Source organism: Schistocerca piceifrons, chromosome 5 (genome assembly GCF_021461385.2).
Source record: "Schistocerca piceifrons isolate TAMUIC-IGC-003096 chromosome 5, iqSchPice1.1, whole genome shotgun sequence".
Classification (NCBI taxonomy): Eukaryota; Metazoa; Arthropoda; class Insecta; order Orthoptera; family Acrididae; genus Schistocerca; species Schistocerca piceifrons.
The window spans coordinates 201,739,721-201,766,521 of record NC_060142.1 but is presented as its reverse complement, the minus strand read 5'-3'; the positions used below and the strand labels follow the sequence as shown (position 1 = coordinate 201,766,521).

General features: G+C 41.6%; 1 protein-coding gene across 5 annotated transcripts in view; it reads left to right on the top strand.

The window, feature by feature from the left end:
• LOC124798456 (cytosolic carboxypeptidase 1-like) overlaps nucleotides 1-26,801 on the top strand; it is a 503,581-nt gene that overhangs the window by 175,879 nt on the left and 300,901 nt on the right. For all 5 annotated transcript variants that reach the window (XM_047261879.1, XM_047261878.1, XM_047261877.1 and 2 more), the window contains exon 16: nucleotides 19,205-19,422. In XM_047261879.1, the coding sequence (XP_047117835.1) occupies nucleotides 19,205-19,422 (218 nt within the window). The remainder of the gene's footprint in view (nucleotides 1-19,204; nucleotides 19,423-26,801) is intronic.

Genomic DNA, 26,801 nt, shown 5'->3' with positions numbered 1-26,801 from the left:
AAGCATACGATACCTGTTGGAGGACAGGCATCCTCCGCACACTGTTCTCTTGGGGCTTTCGAGGTCGGCTGCCCCTTTTTCTTCGTGAATTTATGGCGGAGCACACATTTCAAGTGCGGGTGAACACTACTCTCTCCCGTACCTTCTCCCAAGAAAACGGGGTACCCCAGGGCTCTGTGCTAAGTGTTGTACTGTTTGCCATTGCCATAAACCCAATTATGGATTGTCTTCTTCCTGATGTCTCGGGCTTCCTCTTTGTGGACGATTTTGCAATCTACTACAGCTCTCAACGGACCAGCCTTCTTGAACGACGTCTTCAAGGATGTCTCAATCGCCTCCACTCTTGGAGCATTGAAACCGGCTTCCGCTTTTCTCCCAGTAAGACTGTTTGTGTTAATTTTTGGCGTTGTACAGGGTTTCTTCCGCCTGCCTTACATCTAGGCCCTGTCAACCTTCCCTTTGTGGACGTCGCTAAATTCTTGGGTCTTATGTTTGACAGAAAGCTGTGCTCGTCCTCCCACGTTTCCTATCTTTTGGCTCGCTGTCTGCGATCCCTAAACATCCTTTGTGTCCTGAATGGCACCTCCTGGGGAGCGGACCGAGTGGTCCTTCTCCGCCTGTATCGCATCTTAGTGCGCTCGAAATTGGACTATGGAAGCATAGTTTACTCCTCTGCTTGACCATCTATTCTTCAGCGTCTCGACTCTATCCACCACCGTGGATTACGTTTAGTGTCTGGAGGTTTTTACACCAGCCCTGTGGAAAGCCTTTATGCTGAGACTGCTGAACCTGCACTGTCCAATCGGCGGGCTGTCCTTCCGAGTTGTTATGCTAACCATCTGTCTTCCATGCCTGCAAATCCGGCCCATGACATTTTTTTCGACGCCTCCTTGGATTTAGGGTATGCTGGCTGCCCTTCCTCCCTACTACCACTGGGAGTCTGCTTCCATCAACGGCTCCATTCTCTTTCCTTCCACTTTCCTAAAACTTTCTTGACAACTTGGGGTACAGCACTGCCTTGGCTCCGGCCCCAGACCTGCCTGCTCCGTGACCTTTGTCAGTTTCCCAAGGATGGTACCCCCTTCTCTTGTTTATCGTCGGGCATTTGCTGCTCTCTGCGCACAAATGAAGGATGCCACATTTATTTACACTGATGGCTCAAAAACATCATTTGGTGTTGGAAGTGCCCATATTGTTGGCGACATCCCAAATCGATTTCGGCTTCCCGACCAGTGTTCAGTTTATACTGCGGAGCTTTACGCTGTTCTCCAGGCTATCCAATACATCCGTCGCCATCAGCGGATACAGTATGTTATCTGTTCAGATTCTCTCAGCTCTCTCCTCAGTCTCCAAGCTCTCTACCCTGTCGACCGTCTGGTCCACCGGATTCAGGACTGCCTCCACTTGCTCAACTTGAGGGGCATCTCTGTGGGGTTCCTCTGGATCCCAGGACATGTTGGTATCTGTGGAAATGAGGTGGCCGATATAGCAGCCAAGGCTGCAGTCTCTCTTCTTCGGACAGCTATTTGCATGATTCCCTTCGCCGATCTACGGGGTGTTTTATGTCGTCGTATTGCTCTTTTATGGCATGCACATTGGTTGACACTTCCCAATAATAAATTGTGGGACGTGAAAGCTCTTCCCTGTGCTTGGACCTCTTCCTCCCGAACTCATCGTTGGGAGGAGGTAATTTTAACTAGACTCCGGATAGGGCACTGTCTTTTCAGCCATCGACATCTTTTAAGCTGCAGTCCTCCCCCGCTCTGTCCCCACTGCTCTCAACTGTGGGCGGTGAGACACCTTTTACTTGAGTGCCCCTATTTTACTCCGTTACGCGCCGGTCTACAGCTGTCACCTGATGTATCTTCCATTTTAGCAGATGGCACGCGATCAGCCGATTGCGTTCTCGAGTTCATTGGTGCCAGTAAGATGACGTCAGTCATTTGAAGCTCTTTTGGGGACAAAGAACCCCACTTTTATAGTGGTTTTGTAAGCTTTCCTTCTGTTTTTGGTATCCCCACTTTTTGAGTTTTGCTCCCATTACTGCTGGTTTCCAGTTTCGTTTTTTAGCTTTTCCTAAGTCACGGACCGGGCGCTAATGACCGAAGCAGTTTTGCGCCCTAAAACCATAACAAATAAATGAAACACTATGTGAAAAATACTGTGACGTATTGTGGTAACAAGTCAAAATCAAGTCAACGCACAGATAAATTAATCAAGAGGCTCAGTGTATTTTGCCCTCAGAAATGTCTAATTGCATTGACCTACAAAAAAGTTTGTTGGCTTATTTGACATACTTTCAGTCCCTGTGGTCCATAGCTCGTGTTCTCGCGGTCGCGTCCTCTCTTCCCGAGCACGGGGTCCCGGGTTCGATTCCCGGGGGTCACCTGCCTTGAGTTCTCTGGGTGTTCGTGTTGTCCTCATCATTTTCATCATCATTCATGAAAGTGGCAGATTTGGACTGAGCAGAGGTTGGGAATTTGTATGGGCACTGATAACCGCGCAGTTGAGCGCCCCACAAACCGATAATAATCATCATCATCATCATCGTCGTCATCAGTCCCTGTGTTTTCTTACTGAAGTATGCTCTGCAGCAGTGCATGTATCAACTGTAATGAGTAGTAAGACTTCTGTGTAAAATAAATGATCACATACACTATGTGAACAAAAGTATCTGGACACCTGGCTGAAAATGACTTAAAAGTTTGTGGCATCCTCCATCGGTAATGCTGGAATTCAGTATGGTGTTGGCCCACCATAAGCCTTGATGACAGCTTCCACTCTCACAGGCATACGTTCAAACAGGTGCTGGAAGGTTTCTTGGGGAATAGCAGACCATTCTTCATGGAGTGCTGCTCTGAGGAAAGGTATCGATGTCGGTCAGTGAGGTCTGGCACGAAGTCGGCGTTCCAAAACATCCCAAAGGTGTTCTAAAGGATTCAGGTCAGAACTCTGTGCGGGCCAGTCTGTTACAGGGATGTTATTGATGTGTAACACTCAGTCACAGGTGTGTATTATGAACAATTGGTTGATCATGTTGAAAGATGCAATCGCCATCCCCGAATTGCTCTTCAACAATGGGAAACACGAATGTGCTTAAAACATCAATGTAGGCCTGTGCTGTGATAGTGCCATGCAAAACAACAAGTGGTGCAAGATCTCTCCATGAAAAACACGACCACACCATAACATCATCGCCTCCAAATTTTGCTGTTGGCACTACAGACACTGGCAGATAACATTCACCGAGCATTCACCATATGGACACCCTGCCATCAGATCGCCACATTGTGTACCATGATTCGTCACTCCACACAATGTTTTCCCACTGTTCAATCGTCCAATGTTTATGCTCCTTATACCAAGTGAGATGTCATTTGGCATTTACCGGCTTGATGTGTGGCTTAAAAGCAGCCACTCAACCATGAAATCAAAGTTTTCTCACCTCCCGCCTAACTGTCATAGTACTTGCAATGGGGACTGGTGCAGTTTGGAATTCCAGTGTGATGGTTAGGAAGGATGTCTGTCTAAAACACATTACGACCCTCTTCAACTGTCAGAGGTCTCTGTCAGTCAACAGACCAGGTCGACCGGTACACTTTCGTGCTGTACGTGTCCCTTCATGTTTCCACTTCACTATCACATCGGAAACAGTGGATCTAGGGATGCTTGTGAGTGTGGAAATCTCACATACAGGCATATGACAGAAATGACACCCGATCACCTGACCATGTTCGAAGTCTGAGAGTTCCTCAGATCCGTGAGTTTCGTGGAGTGCCCCATTCTGCTCTCACAATGTCTAATGACTACTGAGGTCACTGATATGGAGTAGCTGGCAGTAGGTATTAGCACAATACACTTAATATGAAAAACATATGTTTTTGGGGGTCTCCGGATACTTTTGATCGCAAGTGTATCTTGCAGAGATCTCTTTAAGGATCTGGGAATTCTTATCCTCCCTGATCAGTACATTTACTCCTTGTTGCTTTGTGTTGCTATAGTAAAAACTTGCTTCTGGCCGTGTAGACTCTGTCTCCATTTGGGTTTCAGAGTGGTGTTCCACACTCTGACAAAGATCTAGCATAAAGCAATAAATTGAGAAGCCCTACCAAAGCAAAATATACCAAGGCAAAATAAAATTAATAACAGACCTCATTAGCCACTCCTTACACAAATTGTTTGGCTAGCTAGATTCATAGACTGGTAATTGCTGTCAGCTACATGTCAGGTAGCAGTGTTTGCTACAGGACAGGTAGTACAGTATCGTAAACAGAGCTCTGTTGTTACTGGTGTATGTACCTATTTTCTTTGAAAATAACTGTGTATACACACAAATATTAAGCTACCAGTAGTACTTAAACAGTAGCTCTTCAATATAACAGCAGGAATTGCAGCTTTTCTCATAGTGGCAGTGTCTTTACTTCTAATTTATTAGATTAGATTTAGCTAATGTAGTCACATAGTGTTAAGCAGTAGAGTGATAGCTTTTTGTTGCTGCAGTAAACATACAGAGTTCCAATTATTTGCTTGTCTATTGTTAATGGATCCATTGACTCATTCCACACCATTGAAGGTTCTCCTTCATGGGATCTATGGAACATGAAGGGTTAATGAATGAGTGAATGTCACTGCACGACTGGCTTTTAAACTGTTGCACTTGGTGCTACACACACTCGGAAGCATTGGTCCTTGAGTACTGTTCACATACAAATTTCCCACCATAGTGACACCTTTTCAGTCATGAGTCATCACTTCAAAATATTCTTTGTAGGTAAGCATAACTTTTACAGAGAAATTGTCTGTATCAATAAGACTCTAAGTGATGTGCTTCTTTTACCCCTGGCACCCAGATGTAAATCTCCATGGTTTTCCTAAATCAGTCACAATGAGTTCTGGATAGTACTTTTAAAAAGGACTTAGCTGACTTAATTTCCCATCCTTCCCCAATTCAAGCTTGTTTTCATATCTAGTAACATTACTGCTGATGGAATGTTAAACTCCAATTTTCCTGCAGTCTTCTTCCTCTTACTCCATATTCTCGGGTCAAAACTGTAGTACTGGCTGAAAAGTTTGTGGCAAAACAGAATTCTTATTGACTTCGTTTCTGTTTAATTAATTTAAAGTTTTTAGGAAAGAAATAATTGGAATGACAGACTGATTTCAAATTAATTACCTGTAAAGATATGAAAGATCTGTTTCTGTTCTCAGTACATTGAACAGAAAGAATAACAGTTTAAGAAGAGACATGAACTACTTTTAACTGATAAAGAAAATACAAATTAATATGTATGCTTAATTGATACAAATTACCTGTGCAGTAAATGCAAATCTGAGACCAGGTTGGGATATGCTTCAAATTGTGTTTGAGTGGTGCCTACAGTTACTTTCGCTGTGAAATTCATTTCGTATTTTCTAAATGTTCATGTTGAATGTATGCATAGGTGGTTTACCTAGACAGAAATATTAATGCTGTGGATGTAACAGAAGATGCCTGTAGCAACACATCCCTTAGCAGTTCCTTCCAGAGATTCTCATTCCTTGGCCACCACACTGACAAGACTTCTACTGGAAGGCAAGTGTACAGTCAATGTTTTTAGAATAATGTCCTCATGTGAGTCTCTACATCTTTCATTGGCTGCAGATCACAGAGTTGTCAACAGTTTTATTCAGTGCTGTTTGCATCCTCTGGTTAGATTCACACACATGACAAAACTGTTCCCATTGTCTGACGGGCTGAGGGAGGAAATTTCCAAAACATGCCTTTTGTGTACCAGGAGTTCACATTTGTACACAGTGCAAGCAACAAGAAACTGTATCAGAGTTCCTTCTCTGTGTTGAATGTCACTGTTGTAGGGGTTGTGTACCGTCATCTTGTGTGTGTTAAGATTTTTCTCTTACACTCATATTCTATTACAAACTTTGCAACATAACATATCAACCTAATGTACCAATTTTAGAATTAATTTCAGTCTTCCAGTACTTGTAATCAGAATAACGATTTTCATTATTGATGTATCTGATATTTCTCATTTCCACTACAGTCATTTTGTTGGAATTTACTCCGACTTCAGAGACCCTAATTGTTGTTCCACCGTGGACATTAAGGGCTACGTAGTCCATTGTTGGATTTTTGAAGCACATAGTATTTCCACTTCTTACCTCATCAGCTATACAGCTGAGCAGTTTGAAGAAGACCTTATTTTTCCAGTCATGTCTTACAAGCATCATATCTGATAAATATAATCTAATTGAAAATAAAATATAATTGGATGGATAAAAAATCTACTCACCAAGCACCACCAGGACAAAATATATGCACAAGTTAAGGAAATGTACAAGCTTTTGTAACCTTCTGGCAGAAGGGTTGAAGGGGAAGGAAGAGGAATGAAAGAAAAGGACTGGTGAGTTAGGAGACGGGCAGAGTATGAAAAAGTCGCCCAGAAGCCCAGGTAAGGGGAGATTTAGCAGACTTGATGAGAAAAGAAAACTGACTGAGGGGGACTCCACTGAACCAGATCTGAAGATCTGAGAGTGAGAGTGTAAAGGTGGAAGATAGCGTAATATGTATGACAGAGGTTACTGACAAGACATGGTGCATGAATTAATAAAAGTGGAAAACTAAGTTCATTATGCTGGGTAGCGGTGGGGGGAAGGGGGAGGGGGGGGGGGTTTACAGGTCAGAAACTGAAAGATACAGAAAACTAAAAGGGTCTGAAGAAAGGAATAGTTTCCGAGAAGAAATGCATATTAACATAAATTAAGGCCAGGTGGGTGGTGAGAGCCAAAGACATGTTGTAGCACCAGTCCCCATGTGCAAGTTTTGAGAAACTAGTGTCTGGGGGGAAGAATCCAGATGGTATGTGTGGTGTAACAGGCACCTAAGTCATGACTGTCATGTTGTAGAGTTCTGAAGCAGTATATTGTTCGTTGCCAGTATACACCCTCTGCATCGGCCCATTCATCCTATGTGATAACTTGGTGGTAGTCATACCAGTGTAGAAGGTCGAACAGTGTTTATGCAACAGCTGGAACATGACCTGTTGTTTCACAGGTGGCTCTCCCTCTGGTAGAATATATTTTGCCACTTACAGGCTGGTGGAGGCAGTGCCATGAGGGTGCACAGTCAAGTGTTACAGTGGGGAGAGTTAAAAAGGTAGGAGCCATAGGGTAGGGAAGTAGATGCAGGAGCAGTGTAGAGTCTGTCCAGTATATTGCACAGATTGTAGGAGCAACGAAAAGCTGTTGTAGGTGTGGTGGGGAGAATGTCAGACTAGTAAGAAACTAGTAAGTGAAGTTATATCTTATCTTCTTTGTAATCAGTCTGCTGATACAACAAACATTAGTGTTCTTGTGATGAAAATTGCCCATGACCTATTTCCTATTCTTATAAATCCTGACCTGATTGTCTTCTCTTGCTAATACTTGAGTATTGGATCTTCTCTCTCAAATTTTCTACCTTGGTCTCCTCTCCATCATCGAAAATGTCAAAAAATTGCTGTCTCTTTTCAGAAGCTAGTAATACATTCCAATAATTTTGCTGTGAAACTTCTTAATTCTCTGCGCACTCTAACTGCTTGCACTGTCTCAGCACTATACTTCTCTGTATTACACTTTCCAACTACTACCATAAATAAAAATGCCTGCTTTCTTCAAAACTATCACTCTTTTCCACTAGTAAAATGACATACTCCTTCCATCAATCTTTACACTTCAACAAGGCAGCTTCTTTTTCATTTGTGACTTCCTTCTTAATAAAATTTGCACATATATTGATATATTGTTTCTTCTGTTGGATCAAAGCATGCTCTTTTGCACACACATTACACAGAAATTGCATTAAACATAGGGTGTAAACATTTATGTTACACTTGCTTTATTTTTGAGTTGATACACAAAAACATACAAAAAAGTCCTAAGATAGGTTACATTGAATCAACATTGCACTCAGGATAGTAAAGATTATGGTACTGTGTTCCCAATTATAATGAATAAACTTTTTTGGATACCAAACAATTGCTAGAGTGTCTTTTTCAGAGATGCTATAATTCTTTTCGCTGTTAATCAGTCTGCAGCTGATGAAGACTATTATCTTGTATTGCTTTCAACCTTCCTCCTGTTTTCCTTGAAACAGATGGTATCCTATCCCATGGTCACTTGCATCAGGAGGCAATGCAAAAGGGATAGTGCAATATTTGAGACTTGGCTAACATTTCCTTCATCAATTCAAATATTCATTTGCATTCAGATGTCCATATCCAGATGCTGTTCTTCTTGCACATCTTCATTAAGTTTGGCTCATTGCGTGCTTGATTATGAATGAATTTACGATAAAATTCTCATGTCCCAACCCGTGATTTTAGTTGCATTTTGCTTTGAAATTGCCATACAGGCCCTTGGTTTTTGGATTATGATGAGTGGTGTTGCCCATTGGCTGTAGAATGTCTTGCTGCTCTGGGTGATCATCTTTGAGGTTAACACAAAATATAAGTGATATTGTTTGGAAAAGAGGCCATAAGTGCTTTATATGTAATGTGAGCATCCAATTCTGTTGCTATTTCTAGGTGTGGTTCCACAAGAGTGGCAGGCTTTATACAAAATTGTCTATTTCAGTGTTGGATGACATGAACAGATTCTTGAACAAACATCACCTGCTTCATGTCAGAAGCATAGTTAGTTGCCCCAAGAACAGAATTTCATTGTGACCATGTGCCAAAACTTGTGATTCCACAGGTTTTAAACTGTGGCACTCCAATGCTAAAGTACAAATGTAAGAGAGACTGATGATGTACCCATATCACAAAGAAAATTAGTTGGCATCCCTTATTGTATAACAGAAAACATTGATTTGTTTAGGGAGAGCACATCACCATGACTAAGTGATGGGTACTGTTTATCTGTGCCACTACACTATGGGTCTGCATGTGGGCATGCAAGGCTTGCCACAGCAGCCTTTTGTTACACACAGTACATTCTGCTTTGAAGAAAGTTCAGCAAATAGCTCCTTGGAGGTGGCATTCTGTACATGGATGCTTCACTAAGCACAATGGGAATTTTGGCAAATGCCTGTAAATGCAGGGCATATTGATTTGAAATACTTATAGCCAGTCAAACCCACTTTTGTGTTACTTTTATGGTGACAGGCATTAGGAGCAGTGGGTTTTGAGTCCTAAAAGGTAGATAAGAAAAATCTCAGAACTTCACAGTTTGTTGAGGAAGCTTGCTGTGTCACTTGTTAATTCCACATTTACATCTATATCCTTCCTTACATATATACCTACTCTGCAAGCCACCATATGGTGTGTGTGTGTGTGTGTGGGGGGGGGGGGGGGGGGGGGGGGGGGGTGGGGGGGGGGGGGGGGGGGGGGGGTGGGGGGGGGGGGGGGGGGGGGGGGGGGGTTCCTTGTACCACTGCTAGTCAGTCCCTTTCCCTTTTCCACTTAAAAATAGGGAGTGAGGGGAAACGCAACTGTCTATATGATTCCGTACGAGCTCTGATTACTTGTGGCTTCTCGGTCCTTATGTTACATGCGTGTTAACAGCAGTGCGATAGCTCCGCAGTCTGTCACAAAAGCCATTTCTCTAAACTTTATCAATGGTTTTTTAAGAAAATGATGTCTTCTTCCCTCCAGAGATTCCCATTAGTTCATGGAGCATTTTTGTAATACTCACATAATGTTGACTGAATCTACTGGTAACAAATTAGCAGGATGCCTCCCTGTTGCTTGGATGTCATCCTTTTATGCAACCTGTTGGGAATTGCGAAGTACTGTAGTGGAACTCAAGACTGGGTCACACAAGTTTTCTCTACACTTTCTCACTTATCAGTGAATTATACTTCTCTAGAATTCTCCCAGTAAACTGCAATCGACAATTTGCCTTCCAAACAAACGACTTTACCTGCTTGTTCCATTTGACCACTAATACTGTATTCAAACATGACAGGATCTTTTTCCTACTCATCTGCAGTAACCTTCATTTTTCCACATACAGAGGAAGCTGCCATTCATCACACCAAACAGAAATTGTGTCAAAGCCATGCTGTATCCTCTTGCAGTCACTCAAAGATGACACTCTGCCCATATGCTACAGCATTATCAGCAAACAGTCACACATTGCCACATGCTGTATCTGACAAATCGTCCATGTACATAAACAACAGCAGTGGCCCTACCACACTTCCATAGGGTGCTCCTGACAATATCCTTATCTATGAACACTCACCATCTAGGGCATGAACTGGGTGATATTACATACATATTTGGGAATCTCTTTCAATGTGGCAGATCCAGAGGTAGTTTTTCCTGGGTGATGCAAACAAATCTGGTTCTGGTGCAGGATTCCTTGAAGTGTAGCTGCCAGGACAAGCTTGCCGCCTTGCTGAGCAGTGATGGAGCCATGTATCAAGCCATGACTATGTCTGAAAGTGGACACCCAGACAGTGACGTCCATCTTAATAGATGCGACTACTGCTTCTTCTACCAATGGAGGCTGTGGTAGATGTAATGATGAATGATGAGGGTGTTTATGCAAGAGTTCTGCCACCTATGGTTATGGATTGGTGTCACCCAGTAAATGGATAAAGAGAAAAGCAGAGTAGAATCAATAGGCACTGATATCAGCTGTTTTTTCCGTCTATGTTGTAAACACGTGCCTAATCATTTGACCATGGCATTAGAGACAGAATGAAACAGAGTTGTTGTAATATACTTGAATTCATTTCAGATGCAAAATGATTGAAAACCAGCAGATCCAACCTGCTGTTCATTATTGGTGAGAAGGATCCATGGGGCTCCTCCCACAGGAAAATAGTGGCCAGGGCGTTAGTGGTATCCTCCATTGTGATCTGTTGCATTTTTGTGATGTATGGGAAAAAGAGAAGCACATCTAAAATGGAATGGACCTGCTGTATTGACAAACACCAATCCCCTAGCTGGGTAGCCACAGGCCACAGCTGGTAGACTTGTAGTGGTACTGGTTGCTGCATCTGACAAGCTTGTCATTGTTGAGCCACAAATGCACCACCATTCCATTCTTCATTCTGGAAATCCTCCTATGGCATTGATGCAGGAGTCACAATATATTGGAGTACAGAATCTCCAGACTAATGATTGAATAATAGGCTACCTTTGAAAAGGCAATGGACATGGCATCATTAAAAGAAATTAAGTTCTGTGGAGGCGTCTGAAGGAAGAACTTGTGGCCAGCCAGTTTGTATGAATTGGCAAACCTATCTCAAGAGTGAATCCTTACATATGGTTGCTGTAATATCCCTGGAAACGATGGAGAAACTCTTTCACTCTTCCAGCTACCGAACAAGGTGGTGCAGTGGTTAGCACAGTGGACTTGCGTTCAGGAGGACAACAGTTCAATCCCGTGTCTGGCCATCCTGATTTAGGTTTTCCATGATTTCCCTAAATCTCTTCAGGAAAATGCCAGGATGGTTCCTTTGAAAAGGTCTTGGCTGACTTCCTTTCCCATCCTTCCCTAATCCGATGAGACCGATGACCGACCCCCCCCCCCCCCCCCCCCCCCCCCTGCAGAAATAACCCAACCCACTATTCCAGTTGTGAGTCATGTAAAAGCAGTCTTGTGTTATCAAATTTCTCTTAGAAATCTGTAGGAAACTAAGACAGTGCATCTGCATTCATGTACTGAGCCATTGTACAATAATAAATGGAATATTGCTAATTTGATTAAAAAAAGAGCCCAGCATTGTAACCTCTGAGATGCTCATTCAGGCAATGTTGACTTAGAGCTAAACATGGACAATGGCTTATGATCTGTGACCACATGAAATTTGTTGCCTTAAAGAGAAAAGCAGAACAACCAAAGGTAGTTGTCAATGTCTCCTCTTTCTGGGAATAATTTTCTTGTACCATGGTGAGCATCTTTGAGGTGAATGCAGAAGGTCATTCCATGCGGTACAGCAGTGTTGGTGCCACATGGTGATTATCTGTGGCCTACACTGGAGCTAAGTCATGCTGATACAAAGAAAAGGAACAGTTTGCAGACATTGCATCAGCTTAAGAAATGCTTGGTACACTGGAAAGGAACACCATTTCTTCAGTCGATTCAACGGATGAGCAATGGTTGCAATTTGATGGATAAATGAGTCATAATATGTAACCTTTTCTCATAAAAACCTGCAGGTTCTTTATATTATTGAGTGTAGGAATATAGAAAATGATGGCCACATACTCTGACATCAATTTAAGACTGTCCCAGTGAAAGATACATCTTATATACTTAATGGAAAGGTGAAAGGAGGAGCATTTTGACAAGCTACGCTTTAACACAGCTCGCAAAAGCACAGGAACTACTCACTGAAGATTGACTATCAGCTCCTCTTGAGGGCATCCTGTGTGATACCAATTCATCGTCTAGGTAACTGATGCATTGTTAAATACTGACAATAGTTTGTTCTAAAAATTTCTTAATGATTGCTGGTGCATTAGCAGTACCGAAAGCTGACATTGGTAGATACCGTAAGGAGTATTTAATACCAGAATGGCTTTGGAAACCTTGTCCATAGGAATTTGAAAATAAACTTCCAAAAGATCAAACTTAGAGAAGTTAGTGACCCATTTCCAATTTTGAATATAATTCATTGAGCTGCAGAACAAGGTTTAAATCCATACTCAACCAAGTGTTTACCTTCTTTTTGAAGTCCTCGCAAAGACATAACATTCCACTTAGCTTGTGAACAGTGACTTAAGGTGATGCCAGTCTGTTACAAGGAATCAGGGACAGCACTTATAACTCTTACAAGCAATCCAGTTCTACTTGGACTTCATCCCACAAGGGCAAAAGGATTGGAAAGACTCTGAAAATTTTTGGTGCAATGTGGGCAAAAAAATTAGAAACTATTCCTAAGCCTGGAGAAAACAACAATTATATAGGAGACATGCAGATTCAACTTCTGCACATGGAACAGTACTCTGAATTGCTTAAAATGATTTTTGGATAAAGAATCCAAATTTTGTATACTCATCCAGGCCAAATATATTTTCAATTTAGGGTTATGGTTACGTGTTTGTATGTTAATTTCAGAACTAACTGGCCTGGTATAGGACTTTCATGATGAGTTTTAGAAGACTGCATAGCTGCATCTGATAATTTTAAAGGCAGAGATCCCAATTTGCATTATGTAGGGTAATTAATAATTGAGATTGAGGCCACTATATTGAAAAGGAATAATATTATTACCATATGAACTGTTGCAGACAGCATAAGACTGTATGGTGTAATCTTGAAGATGTGCTGTCATTCATTTGTACAGGCACAGTTGAGGGCTCTAACATACATCTGATCCATGATCCTAGTGAAAATTGTGTTGACAGGCATCATTATAATTGGGGAATCACACATATCATGTATAGAAAAATAATCAATACAAATTCACAGTTTACAAAAATTTTGCTGAGGCTGTGCAGTAAAACTGTTATGGTGCTGCGTTTGATTTTTGTCCAGTCTTGTGGGAGCTTCTGCACTGCCGTCTGGACTGATCGACATTTCTGGAAATCCATCATCAGGTTGGCCGTAGAGATGGCAGTTCTGGTATCTCAGTCTGTGGCAGTCATAGCCTAAGCTGCTTGAAAAATCTCAAATGCCGTAGCAATACAGAAAATTTTCAGTAAAAAAGGATCTGACTGCCATATTGCATGAACATGCTGTTCACTATGCAGTACTAATCTAATGACCATGACACATATTAATGATTCTGCTTACAATAATGTAGAAGAACACCTTCTACTCAGTCCTTGTTGGTCTGCAATATTTGATTCCTATCAGATGTTGCCTTACGATGTTGATGAAACTCTAAATGAGCAGCTACCATATGCATTTTTATCACAAAGTGTTCACTTAAAAGCGAGTGAATAGAGGTGAGGGGCAGCAGTAATTGGTCAGGTAAAGAAGCTAATTTTTGCACATGATAATAGAGCTGTGGGTTTGTAGATAATAGAAGGGCATGCTGTAGCTCAATGTACTTAATGTCACTTGTCTGGAAATGAAGTGCTAAACATTTTTGCAAAACTTCTTGGTCCTCTTGAGCTTCGTTGAATGGAAGGAAAGTGAGGTAACCAGAAGTGATTGTAGATTGCTGGATCAGTCAGCTTCTGTATGAGATGTTACACTGCTCAAGCTGTTGTTTCCAGAGCTTAAAAAAGTGTACATCCCTCTTGGTCGGAACACTCGGCAAAATGGCCTGACAAGACCTATTCCATCTTAGAGCAGATTGCATTTTAAAAAAAAGTGCAAGAGAACACTGTTTGTGGGATTGATTGGGGAGCTCTCAGATATGAACCATACCCTCAGTGCACTTATAGGCCATTAGTCTGTTTACTGAAAATACTACTGCAAGTGATCTAGCCATACATCGATGGTAGAAAGGCTAATCACAGTCCAGGAGAAAAACTATGTAGCACAGGGTTGTTGTCAATAGTACACTGGAGAGCTTGCTGTAAATGTTGGGTTGCTGCAGCAAGTGAGGCCATGGCCATCTGTGGCAGCCCATAAATCTGTTTTAGATGTTTTGCCACTTGACCAGGTGCTGGCAGATAATCCTTTTGCTCCATGCCTACTGACCTCACTAGCTGAATGCATGATTGGACTGATTGATCCATCAGTCCATCCAGCAACATTAAAGGGCCAGTGACTTTTGAATGGTTGATGTCTTTCTTTTTTGAGTGAAAATTCTCCCCATCATGACTCTGTCCTATCACATTGTGCAGCACAAGATACTGGCACAGCTATTACATGTCACAAATCTCTAATCATCATTTTCATTAAAAAAAAAATTTAAAATGTATTTCCATATTCAGTTAGTGAAACAAATGTGGCGTAATTCGCTTGGAAATGTTTAAGTTCATCAGAGGTTGAGGTAGGCAAATCATGAGAAGCCCAAGTACAACCACAAGTGCATTGGCAGCAGATAGAAGTGCAGTCTCTATATCAAACCAAAAACAGTCCAAACCTTTACAGACTTTATAATAAAAAGCACACTGAGATCACTGTAGAACACTGGCACTGGCAGCCACTGCTACTGAATACGGAAAGCTGCAGTTGGCCTTTTATCGACCCTGGTGGTTGCCACAGATCTTATGCCAGCTGTTTTACTGTGTTCCCACCAGACATCATACAGATGATTTATATTCTGTTTTGAAGCTCAGCATTTCATGGGGCTGCTAAAATAGTAGATAAAGGTACACTTCAAGACAAAAAAAATTGATGCACATGCGAGCTAAAGAAATTGGTCACAAAATTATATTCATACAGGTATTAACGGTAAAGACAAAATCACAAACTTTGGCAGCCAAAGTTTAAATGTGTGACTCTGCTGCACAATTTCACCATACAGCTGGCAAGGATGTTAAACAGGGGCATGTTGATACCATGGCATAAAGTCATTGCGCATTTCATTCCATGTTCTCAGTTGGACAGTAACTATGCTTCACACACAGTTGCAGATGTCAGCATTTGAGAGAGGACTTGTAGTTGGGATCAGTTAAGCCAGTTGGAGTAATTGGTGACTCACTCAACATTTGAATAGGAGTGATGGAACTATTTGATGATGTTAGTGGGAATGGGTAATCTTAGTGTCAAGAAGGAAGTGGTCGGCATAGGGAGTGTGGTGTGCATACTGTAAGACCTTCGGTACACACACCATCAGATTATTTGACTTGTCGCTCTAACGAAGTAGGCGAGTGTCAGCAATATGTCTCATGGTCTTATCGTGGCGTGTTTATCTTCTGCCGTTAGGTCAGACGATAGAAATGCCACTTGCACGCTTAGAGTAGCAGATTGATGGTTGCCAACTTTAAACAGAACTTGATTAATTTTCACACACATTTATTAAAATAATAAAAAGCACAGACATTACATAACTTGATTCTGGATGCTGTTTACAATTGACAATCTGAAGTTCCTTTGGTCTTGTTACATTAAGCTTATTCTCACATATCTCTAATACTTGACAAAGTGTCTATACATTTATCTTCATGGCTATGTACAGGAATATGATGATCTTATTAGGCGCAGACTGAAACTTGACTATAGACTGGTAAGACTAATGCAGACTGACTAATCGGAGGTCTGTACACTCGTTATAATACCTCACGCACTCAGGTATCACTGCGCGAGTGTGATCCGCGAGGAGAAAAAGTTCTATGTTAGCAGCAATCTCATTGGCTGCGTTACATATTAATACACGGATGGGTGGAAGCAGAATTTGGTCCATCTCTAAGGCAGCGCCATCTCATAGTGCAGAGACAGACGAGTGCTGCGCCTGCGCTGTTGTGCTTAGCGGGGCATGCTCTAGTGGGAAAGTTATGTACGCGCTGACTACGCGGAACTATGTACACAACAGGGAGACAACAGAACGTGAGGACTGAACAATTGTCAGAGAGGCATTCAGAGCTCCAGAATCATCATCATCATCATCATCAATATCATCAATCCAACATGCAACTGGTGCTTCAGTGTCTGCAGTGGTAGATGACCCATAGATTGTTACCTGGGAAGAGTGAAATGAGGTATCAGGATGTCAATTGATTTGTTTAATTAACTTCTTTATTACCCCGCCCTTGGTCGTAGTACACCAGGAACATCTTGGTGGAGATGTCCAGTTGCCTCTCATGCGAAACAACAGACGTCTGGCATTGCTGACAATGCAAAGAACAGGGCCGAGCATGGCATCACTATAATGCTGCTGACAGTGACATCTCCAGCTGCGACCATGATGACAGAGTGGCAGTGCAGTTGACAGTGCTGTGGAGGCAGCCATGAGCTCCCTCGAGAGAGCGGGCAGCTCTCTGCTCCAGCAGTGGCTGCTCTCATGAGCAGGGCAGACTGCACCATCCTGTGGTCGAATAGCAGACACCCTACTGCATTCTGGGATGTTGCCATGGTTGTCACAGGCTCATGGTGTAGGCTGTGATACTGAGACAAAAATAGTTTAGTACATGGTTGGCTGAGTACTTACATGCTCCAGTCTGTGTTCTTTTAGGGCTTGAGGCACATACTCTAAACATCTCTGTGATGGCAGGTGAGGAAAGCTTCCATCCTTCTGTTAGTGTATTGCAGCATTGGCTGTTGCTATACTGTGTGCATCTGACTCTGCTTCAAAATGCCGTTTGATGATGTTTGGCTTCACAATGCATAACACACTTGGTTTCCTGTGGCTGGCTCTGTTGCAACTCACTTCCAATCTGGCATACTTTTTGATCTAATACAGTCGGTATGCTACAACAAGGTCCATTAAGAGGCAGCTCACAGAAAGGGGGCTAAGATCACAGCACTCCTTGCACTGACTACCATTGATCTCAATGCACCAACAAGGCCGTTTGCAGTCATGTTGGGCAAATTTGGCCTTAAATCTCATTGACTGGAGTAGAATTATCTTCAGTGAAGATTCCCGCTTCCAACTGCGTCCTGGTCACCGTTGAAAGTATGTCTGGTGATGCCCCAGTTAGCTGTGAGATACCAACTTGACTGTCGACCACCATATGGGCCTGACATCCAGGAGTGATGGTCAGTGATGCCATTTCATTTCATAGCAAGACCCCTTTGGTTGTTATTCCTGATACCATTACGGCACAGCAGTACATGGAATATATTCTACACACTGTTTTATTGTTCTTCATGATAAGGCATCCTGGGCTTAAATTTCAGCAAGATAATGTCCGCCTGCATGTAGTGAGAGTTTCTATTGCTTGTTTTTGTACCGGCCAAACCCTACCTTCATCAGTGAGGCCAACAGATTTTCCCCATTATGGGCAGGGCCCTCCAACCAGTTTGGGATTTTGGTACTCTTAGGAGGCACCAGTGGGACAGAATTTGGCATGATGTCTCACAGGATATCCAACAACTCTGTCAATCATTGCCAAGCCAAATAACTGTTTGCATAAGGGCCAGAGGTGGACCAACATGTTACTGATGTCTGACGTGCTCAGTCCCCCCTCCCCCTTGGAGGTTATTTCAGTAAGGTTGATTATGTAAGTTGAAACAAGTATACAGTACTCCTGTAGTGGCCAGTGAGAGAAAATTCATAATGTGAGTTTGTTGCAATATAATTTTTTTCCATTCCTGCCCTGTACTCATCACACACGTATTCTCAGGTCCAACTGTAGTGCTGCAAAGTTGTATTCCACTTATCAGTCAGCATATTATTATAACCTAAAACACAGGTTTTGGAATTAACTAGATTGAAGATGACATTCCCACTAAAACAAGGTGCTGAGCTTGAAAATCTCCTAGGGTTTGCTGCCAGATCCTAAAATCAACGTGGTCCAATATTTCAGCGATCCAACTGTCTGCCATCTTCAGGAGAATGCTGCTACTGCTACTGCTACTGCTACTGCTACTGCTGAGTCCTGCTGAAAACTGATTCCAAGGTTGCAAGTCATTGTCTTATATAGACCTCCCTACTGAACACCATGCACGTATCACAGTTGCTGCCCTCCCAAGATGGGGCTGGTGATGCCGCCCTTAGTATAACACCAGTGGCAATGATACATCACACTCGGAGACTATTTTCAAATACTCAGGCTGGCTGCACTGAACAACGTTCTGTTTTGATGGAGGACAGTATCGGGTTCCACGTCCTAAGGGGAAAAACCGTTGTCTCTTTTAATCAACTTGTCTGTCAACCTAATTTCAGTTGCCTCTTTATAAACACTGTTCCAAAAACCGAAATAGTTGGCAACTGTTGCAGTTTAGTCAAATTTCATTGCATGCTCTTCATTTAAGCAATGTTCTGCAACCAGCGTGTAAAAATAGTCTTTGAGTGCAACATATCGTTGCTGCTGGTGTTCTGCTAAGGGCAGTGCCATCAGTTCAGTCTTGGACAGCAGCAATTGTGATGGACAGCACATGAGCATGCATGGTACAGAGGACTATATAGGGCAATAATTTGTAGCCTTGGCATCAGCTTTCAGCGGGGCTCGGCAGAAGCAGTGTGCTGCTGAAGATGGTGGACAATTGGATCACAAATATTGAATAGTGTTGACTTTAGGATCTGACAGCAAATGCAATGGGACTCTAAAGACTTGTTTTGTAAGGAAAGGCCACAGTCACAAGCTGCTGAGCTATCCATAGGAGGATATGTTTATGCATTACGTTGTACCTCCTCAAATTATGCAGAAGTCATCTTACTTCATGATGTAAAGCTAATTATTGCAATCTCATTACATTTTGTCTTTTCCAGGTATGAAGCCAATAATGTACTCTGTACAAGAAGCTGTTGCTGGACGTTCTGGGTGGGTGCGTGTTGGCACAGACATTTGCTACTACAGAAACAGCTACCAGAATCCTGCTGGAAAATACAGGACTTATCTGACAACAACTTTTTCTCTCAAGTTCCCACATGCAAACGATATCTGCTATATTGCATATCATTTTCCTTTCACATATTCTCGGTTACTGGTTAGTGATACTTATGTTTTGCAGAATTTGTCTATAAATTACATATGTGACTCATTGTGTCTAATTTTTTAGCTTGCCTTCCTTTATACTTTATTACAATCTTTATTTATTACAGAAACAATTGTATAAAAAAGAACCAAGGATTGCCATCCAGGAACTTCTTTATAAGTGGACCTTAGAAATCTTATTAAGAGAAGTGGATGAATGTAGCCGCCATTTTTGTGTGAGGTTTAGAAAAAAATTACTACCATAATATTGGCTTAAAACAGCTGAAAGGAGAGAGGAGGGGGGGGGGGGCGTGTCAAAACTGGATAAGAAATTTGTGGAGTTCAGATAACAGGATCACTTAGCATTTTGATTTGAGAAACTTGCAAAGCTGACAGAAAAATTTAGCTGACATTTAACATTCAAGATTGGGCAAAGTTAATGCTTCATTTTTTGGAGGAGAGATGACAGCTTACAATTGAATGAATGTCGCACTGTACTAAAAAAGAAAGAAAAGAAGATCCAAAATTCATTGAACCTTCTCACCAAATATTCATTTTTCAAAGTCCTTCTCCACTCATTGCTCCATGCCCTTACTTAAGTGTCAGTTCATCACAATGTTCAGCATAAATGATTTATTTGTTGTGACACAAACACTTTAGTTAATAAAAGAATCAAAGGTTTGGTTCTGGGAAAATAGGAAAATAAAGATTATAAATAAAAAACATGAAGTATTAAGTTACTTAGCCTATTTTGTATGGTGCAAGTAAATATTCTAAGGCTTCTCAACAGGCAATTCATTCAAAGTTGTCATCCATTTTAAAGATCCCTTGGGATAATTCATAACAATAGCTGTCTCACCAACATAAGTGAAGAGCGGTGAGAAGCGAGCAGGTATAAGCTGTGCATCACCAATCAGGTGACAGTAACTTTCAGGGAGTATATCTTACCAGAGACAAAGTTGTAGTAGGTAGCGGAATGAGGATCTATAGAATGAATATTACAGCAATCCCATAATTTAGATATGAGCTGAATAATTACTGTAAAGGGAAAGGCAGAATGATTCCACCTGTTAAGTACAGTTGGAGGTTAACATTCAGGTAATTGATGGAAATAAGTGACAGTTTAAAAAGTTCTTATTTTTACTTTGATATAATTTTTGAAACTGACGTGCAATGGCTGCTATCACTGACCAAATGTTGTTTTTGTTTTTACATATCACTTTCAAGTGAAATCACTGCATTTGAACCAGATTTTCCTTTAGACTTCCGTCATTCCGGATGTCCCATGCCATCATGTCATTTGCCATGTTTCCACATTTTTCTCTAATTACAAATTTAAAAGTGCATCTCATATTGTTATCTGATGAACACTTATGTAATAAGTGGAGATATGTAATATCTCCAAAGAAAAAATTCATTGTATTATATCAGGACCTAATTATGACCAATTTACATTCTAGGGACTCCCAATAACAGGAATATGTACAATTCAACTATGAATATGATATTAGCGTGAAATATAATGGTACCTTATTCTGTAGTAAAGCACACACTATCCTTATCATCTGGTGCTGTAACAGCTTTCATAGAATTATTGCATATTTGTCAACATTCATTGTAACAAAGAGAATCTAAAGACTCACACCACAGTCATAGAAATGAAATGGAAATTTCAAACAACGGGGACACCAAGTTAAAATATTAACAATCTTAGGAAAAGGATAGACTGCTTCGTTGTGCCTGTCTGCAACTCACCAGATCATCTTTACAGTGAGTAGCAATCTATCCTTTTCCTAATAGTGTTGCAATAGAAATTTCTCAGTTTCAGATTGTGGATTTATTGCACAAAAGATCCCAGTAATGACAAAGTATTGGGTAACACTCATTTCACAAGACTTTCTGCAAATGTGATATTATTTTGATGTCACACACAGTATCAATAATTGCAGAAATTGCAGTCAACAAGGAAAGAATATGAATGTCGTTTTACTTTCAGACATTTAAGCTGTCCTCCCAGGTTTCTTCTTCCTTGTCATAAATATCTGCTGTTTATTTCAGAACTTGTAGCAATTTCCAAGTGTGTGGTCAGGCAGAAACCTGAGAGGACTGATTAAATGTCTATGAATAAAATGAACAGCAGTAACATTCGTATTCTTTCCTGCTTATGTTCTTTGCTGCTTGTTTTACTCACAGAAATTTTGGATGTCCTCTAGGATCTTGCCATACCACACACTCAGAAATCACCAAATATTTATGTCATCCTTTTTTCTCTGAAATGTAAATAACATCGAATACTGCAGAACATGCGTCTTAGATTCGTAAGAAAGGCCAGGAATGTGTTAATGATGTTAAGATGAAAGAAAAAATATTTGCGTGTAGCAGGATGCGAACCTACTCTTTAAACACGATAAACGATGACGTTCTCCATTAGGCTAGAACTTAGTCATGTGATATTAACCTCCTGTCAAGGTTGTTGTTATATTTCTTGGAGGCTCATATCATTGATGCATTATTATCTGACATTTAATGGCGATTGTGACATTTTTGTGATAAATTTTCAGTGTGCTGTTTCAATGTAAGATATAATACAAATGTGTCTCGTGCTTAGTTTGTAAATAATTGATGATAACAACTTGCTCCAGCAAGAGCATTAACCATTGATAAATCATTAAGTGATATTTAATTATAGCAATAATTATAATAAATCAAACCAAGAATGAAGTGTTCTTATCTAACTGCGATACACATGCATGAAGTTTTGTGGGAGGCCTGTGTCAAACTGTAATGAAAGTCTATAGCTGTTCCTGCAGTTGTTGACGTTGCACTTGATGTCAAAATGGTGTCACATTTGCAGAAAGTCTTTGAAATGAGTGCTACCTCAGATTATTGAGTCCACTGGCAAGAAACTTGGCTTCAGGTAACTACAGAATATTGCTCAAGGTATACTGGGTTGTTGTTCTTCTGTTCTTCCATTTCCAATATTTTCAATTTACCTTTTCTAGGGTAAATGATTGTGAAAGACAGGTCTACTGAATAACTAGACACAATTCCAGCAATTAATGGAGGAGATAAAAAAGACAAAAATGGCAGCTTGGACAGCATAAGTGGTAACAATCATAATAAATTTGGTCTTTTCCCTTAAAAGAGGTTTCCATTAAATGGTTTGTAAAAAATGAAGGAAATAAGGAAAATTAACTTCTCATATAACTTTGTGAAATTGAAGAACCTAAATATGTGCTGTGTATAACAAAACATATTTTAGAAATTAAAAAAAAAAAAGCAACAAATGCACCCAGAGGAGTATGAGTTAGTCTCATTCTATCATTCACATGTGGTTTACTTAAATGGGATTATGAAGGTGAACCTGTAGGGATGTGGAGTGAGCGAATAGACGAGGGTATTTCGGAAAGTAAAGATACACCGTTCGCCAGAGGAACAGAAGATTTTTGGTAAGCAAGTTGGCAACACTGGTGTTAACCTTGAACCATTAGCTTTCTCCTCGTGGTCGTTTGGCAGTTGAACGTAGCTTCTGGTTGGAGTAGGTCATGTTTAAAATGGCTGCGCTGAATCGGAATCGTGCCAAATGCGAAGTGCGCTCTGTCATACGTTTTCTTCATGCAAAAGGACAGCGACCAGCGGATATTCACAGAGAAATTGTTTCTGTTTATGGGAACATTGTGAATCAACTAAATGTAACGAAATGGTCTCATCATGTCGAACAAAGAACAGGTCGGCCATCTGTGATCTCTGATGCCCTTCTACAGAGAACTGAGGAAGCAATTCGTGTGAATAGACGTCTCACATTGAACCAATTGCATCAGATCATACCGGACGTGTCAATGAAAACTCTTTATGATGTTGTGACTGTCAAGTTAGGGTACAGAAAATTGTGTGCATGCTGGGTTCCAAAACTGTTAACGGAAGAACACAAAAAGAAAAGAGTGGGCTTTGCACTAGACTTCCTCACATGCTATGCTGAAGTAGGTGATGAGTTCCTTGATCACACTGTGACAGGTGACGAGACGTGGGTTTATCACCATACACCTGAATCTAAGCAACAATCAATGCAATGGTGCCATTTGAATTCACCAAAAGCCAAGAAATGCAAAACGTCGATTTCAGCAAACAAAATCATGGCTTCTGTTTTTTGAGACAGACAAGGCATTCTTCTGTTGGAATTTATGCCTCCTGTAACAACAATTAATGCTGCTGCATATTGACAGACATTGAAACGTCTTCGAAGGGCAATTCAAAACAAACCCAGGGGAATGCTGACAAGTGGAGTCCGCTTGCTTCATGGCAACGCTCGGCCTCGCACAGTGCTCGTAACAAAGCACTACTCTAACAATTCAGATGGGACATATTGGACCATCCGCCATACATCCTAGACCTTGCACCCACTGACTTCCATTACCAGAAGTCACATCTTGGTGAAAAATCATTCCACTACGACGAAGAGATCAAAGATGAAGTTGAAATGGTGGTTCTGACAATAGGTGGCAACCTTCTATGACTGTGGGGTGCAAAAGCTTGTGCACCAACTTAACAAATGTTTGGATAATGGGGATGATTATGTCGAAAAATAACAAATAATCCAGTTAATAAGATGTAACTGATGTTTTCTAAATAAATGTTCTATTTAAGGACTGCGAGCCGTTGTATCTTTACTTTTCGAAATGCCCTCGTAAATATTAATGGGCAGAAGCAACTACTGCTGGCTGCTTTCATAAAGTATACTAATAACAAATTATGACTAGCACTAATCTACTCACTTTGATAATTAGGAGAATTAGGAGGAAAACATCTACTTTGAAAAATCACTGCACCTTGTCTTACACTTTTCAACTCTTGTTCCAATTTAAAACTTAAATTCATTAATGGAACTTTACGCAGACCACTATCAGCTGTCTGTCTGTGCAAAGTAAAAATCTACCTCTACCTGATAAAAGTATAAGAATTCTCCAGGATTTACATCCGTAAGTCCAAATATTCTTATAAATTGGTGATGGAGTGGCTAATGAGGTATTCCTTACTATGTTTCCAAATATTTGGGATTTTCAGTTTCGTGCCTAATATCTACTGGCAATCTGATACACACTTTTGCATCAGAATATAAAACTGCATTCAGAAACTGGAGAAGTACATATAGTCTATATGAAAATTATTTTTAAGGCGATGGAAACTCCATGTGTGAATATCAAACATGTAGGAAAAGACAGTTGCTACCTACCATCAAGAAGACACATTAAAGTCGCGGACAGGCAGAATTACAAGGCACCTACACAAAACTTTCAGCCGCAGGCTTCATCAGTAAAAGAGAAACACACACACATGCCATTCATACACACGAGCAAGCACACCTGATGCACAAATAACTGCCATCTCCGGCACCTCAGGCCCGAGTGGAGCATTCACACACACAAGCAAGCACACCTCACGCTCAATTGACTGCCAACTCCGGCAGCTCGGGCCCAATGGGACGGCAGCAGCAAATGGCGGGGGGGGGGGGGGGGGGGGGGGGGGGGATAGTAGTATAGGTATAGGGTGGAGCGAGAGAGAAACAGGTGGGGGTGTCAGAGGAATGCTGTCTGGCAAAATGTGCAGGCTCTAGAATGCCAGCAACCACAACATCAGGAGGTAGTGGGGCAGGGGGTTGTGTGGGAGGGGGGGGAGGGGAGGGGGGGGAGATGAGAATGAGGAGGAGACAATAGGACAGAGTGGGTGGAAACTGTTGGGTCGAGGGTATGAGAACATTGTATTACCATAGGTTGAGGCTGGAATAATTACAGGAGCGGAGAAAGTGTTGTAAGGATAACTCTCACCTGCAAAATTCAGAAACACTGCTGGTGGAGGGGAGGATCCAGATGGCTCAGGTAGTGAAGCAGCCATTGAAATCAAGCATTTTAAGCTCAGCAGCATGTTGTGACACAGGGTGGTCTACTTTGCTCTAGACCACAGTTTGACGGTGGCCGTTTATCCTCTTGGACAGTTGACTGGTAGCCAGACCAGTATAGAAAATGGTGTAATGATTGCAGCAAAGCTGATAAATGACATGGCTACGTTCATAGGTGGCTCGGCCCCTACGGAGTAGGATAAACCTGTGACAGGACTGGAACTGCAAGTGCTGGGTGGATGCATTTGGGTAGGTCTGCACCTGGGTCTTCCACAGGGATATGATCCCTATGGCAATGGGTTGGGATTGGGAGTGGCATAGCGATGAACTAAGATTATGTAAGTCTGCAGGATTTTGTGTCTGTTGTCACTAAAGTTAGTCTTCTGGGTTGTTAGACCCTGTCATATTTCCTCTAAAATAATTGATGTTTTGGCCTGTCTGCTGTGATCTTCTTCAGGCTCTGCATTCGGGAGGACAACGGTTCAATCCCGTGTCTGGCCATCCTGATTTAGGTTTTCCATGATTTCCCTAAATTGCTCCAGGTAAAAGCCAGGATGGTTCCTTTGAAAGGGCACGGCCGACTTCCTTCCTTAATCTGATGAGACCGATGGCCTCGCTGTCTGGTCTCCTCCCCCAAACAACCCAACCCCAACTCTTCAGGCTCTTCCGGCGTCCAATATTGCTAGAATACTGTCGGAGACTAGTGTCATGTTTTCTTATAAAGGGAAATTTTCCCGTATTTGTGCTGGAGAAGTGGGAGTACTGGTTAAAATTCTTGTGGCTACCATTGGTGGGCCATCGTCATAGGCTAATATTCCTGCACTTATGCAGTAGAAGGGCATTATTGGTTAAACTCTTGTGGATACTATTGGTGGCCCATCATCAATGGATAGAAAGGTACTATTCCGCATTTAAGCTGTAAAAGGGTTATTGCTTAAAATTCCTCCTACTGCTATTGGTTGGCCATCATCATTGGCTATACACAAAACGGACAGAGCTGGAGAGGGAGAATGTTTACCCAAAATATTTTTGTCCACAGATATGACTTGCAGCGCATTGTTTGTCACTTGCATGCCACTGCCGCATATTCACTTCCTTGATTGGGGGGGGAGCCATGATGGGGAACCCTATAGCCATCCTGTCTACTGAAATTACATGCTTTCTTGGAAATTTCAACCGCTTTTCAGATCTTTTTCCGTCAATGTTTGTGTTCTTAGCCAGCACACATAGCCGGCCGGTGTGGCCGTGCGGTTCTAGGTGCTTCAGTCTGGAACCGCGTGCCCGCTATGGTTGCAGGTTCGAATCCTGCCTCGGGCATGGATGTGCGTGATGTCCTTAGGTTAGTTACGTTTAAGTAGTTCTGAGTTCTAGGGGACTGATGACCACATATGTTAAGTCCCATAGTGCTCAGAGCCATTTGAACCAGCACACATATGTTTTTAAAATTGATGTGAGAGCCACAGTTCTCATGATGTTCCACTACAGCCGATTTTACACTT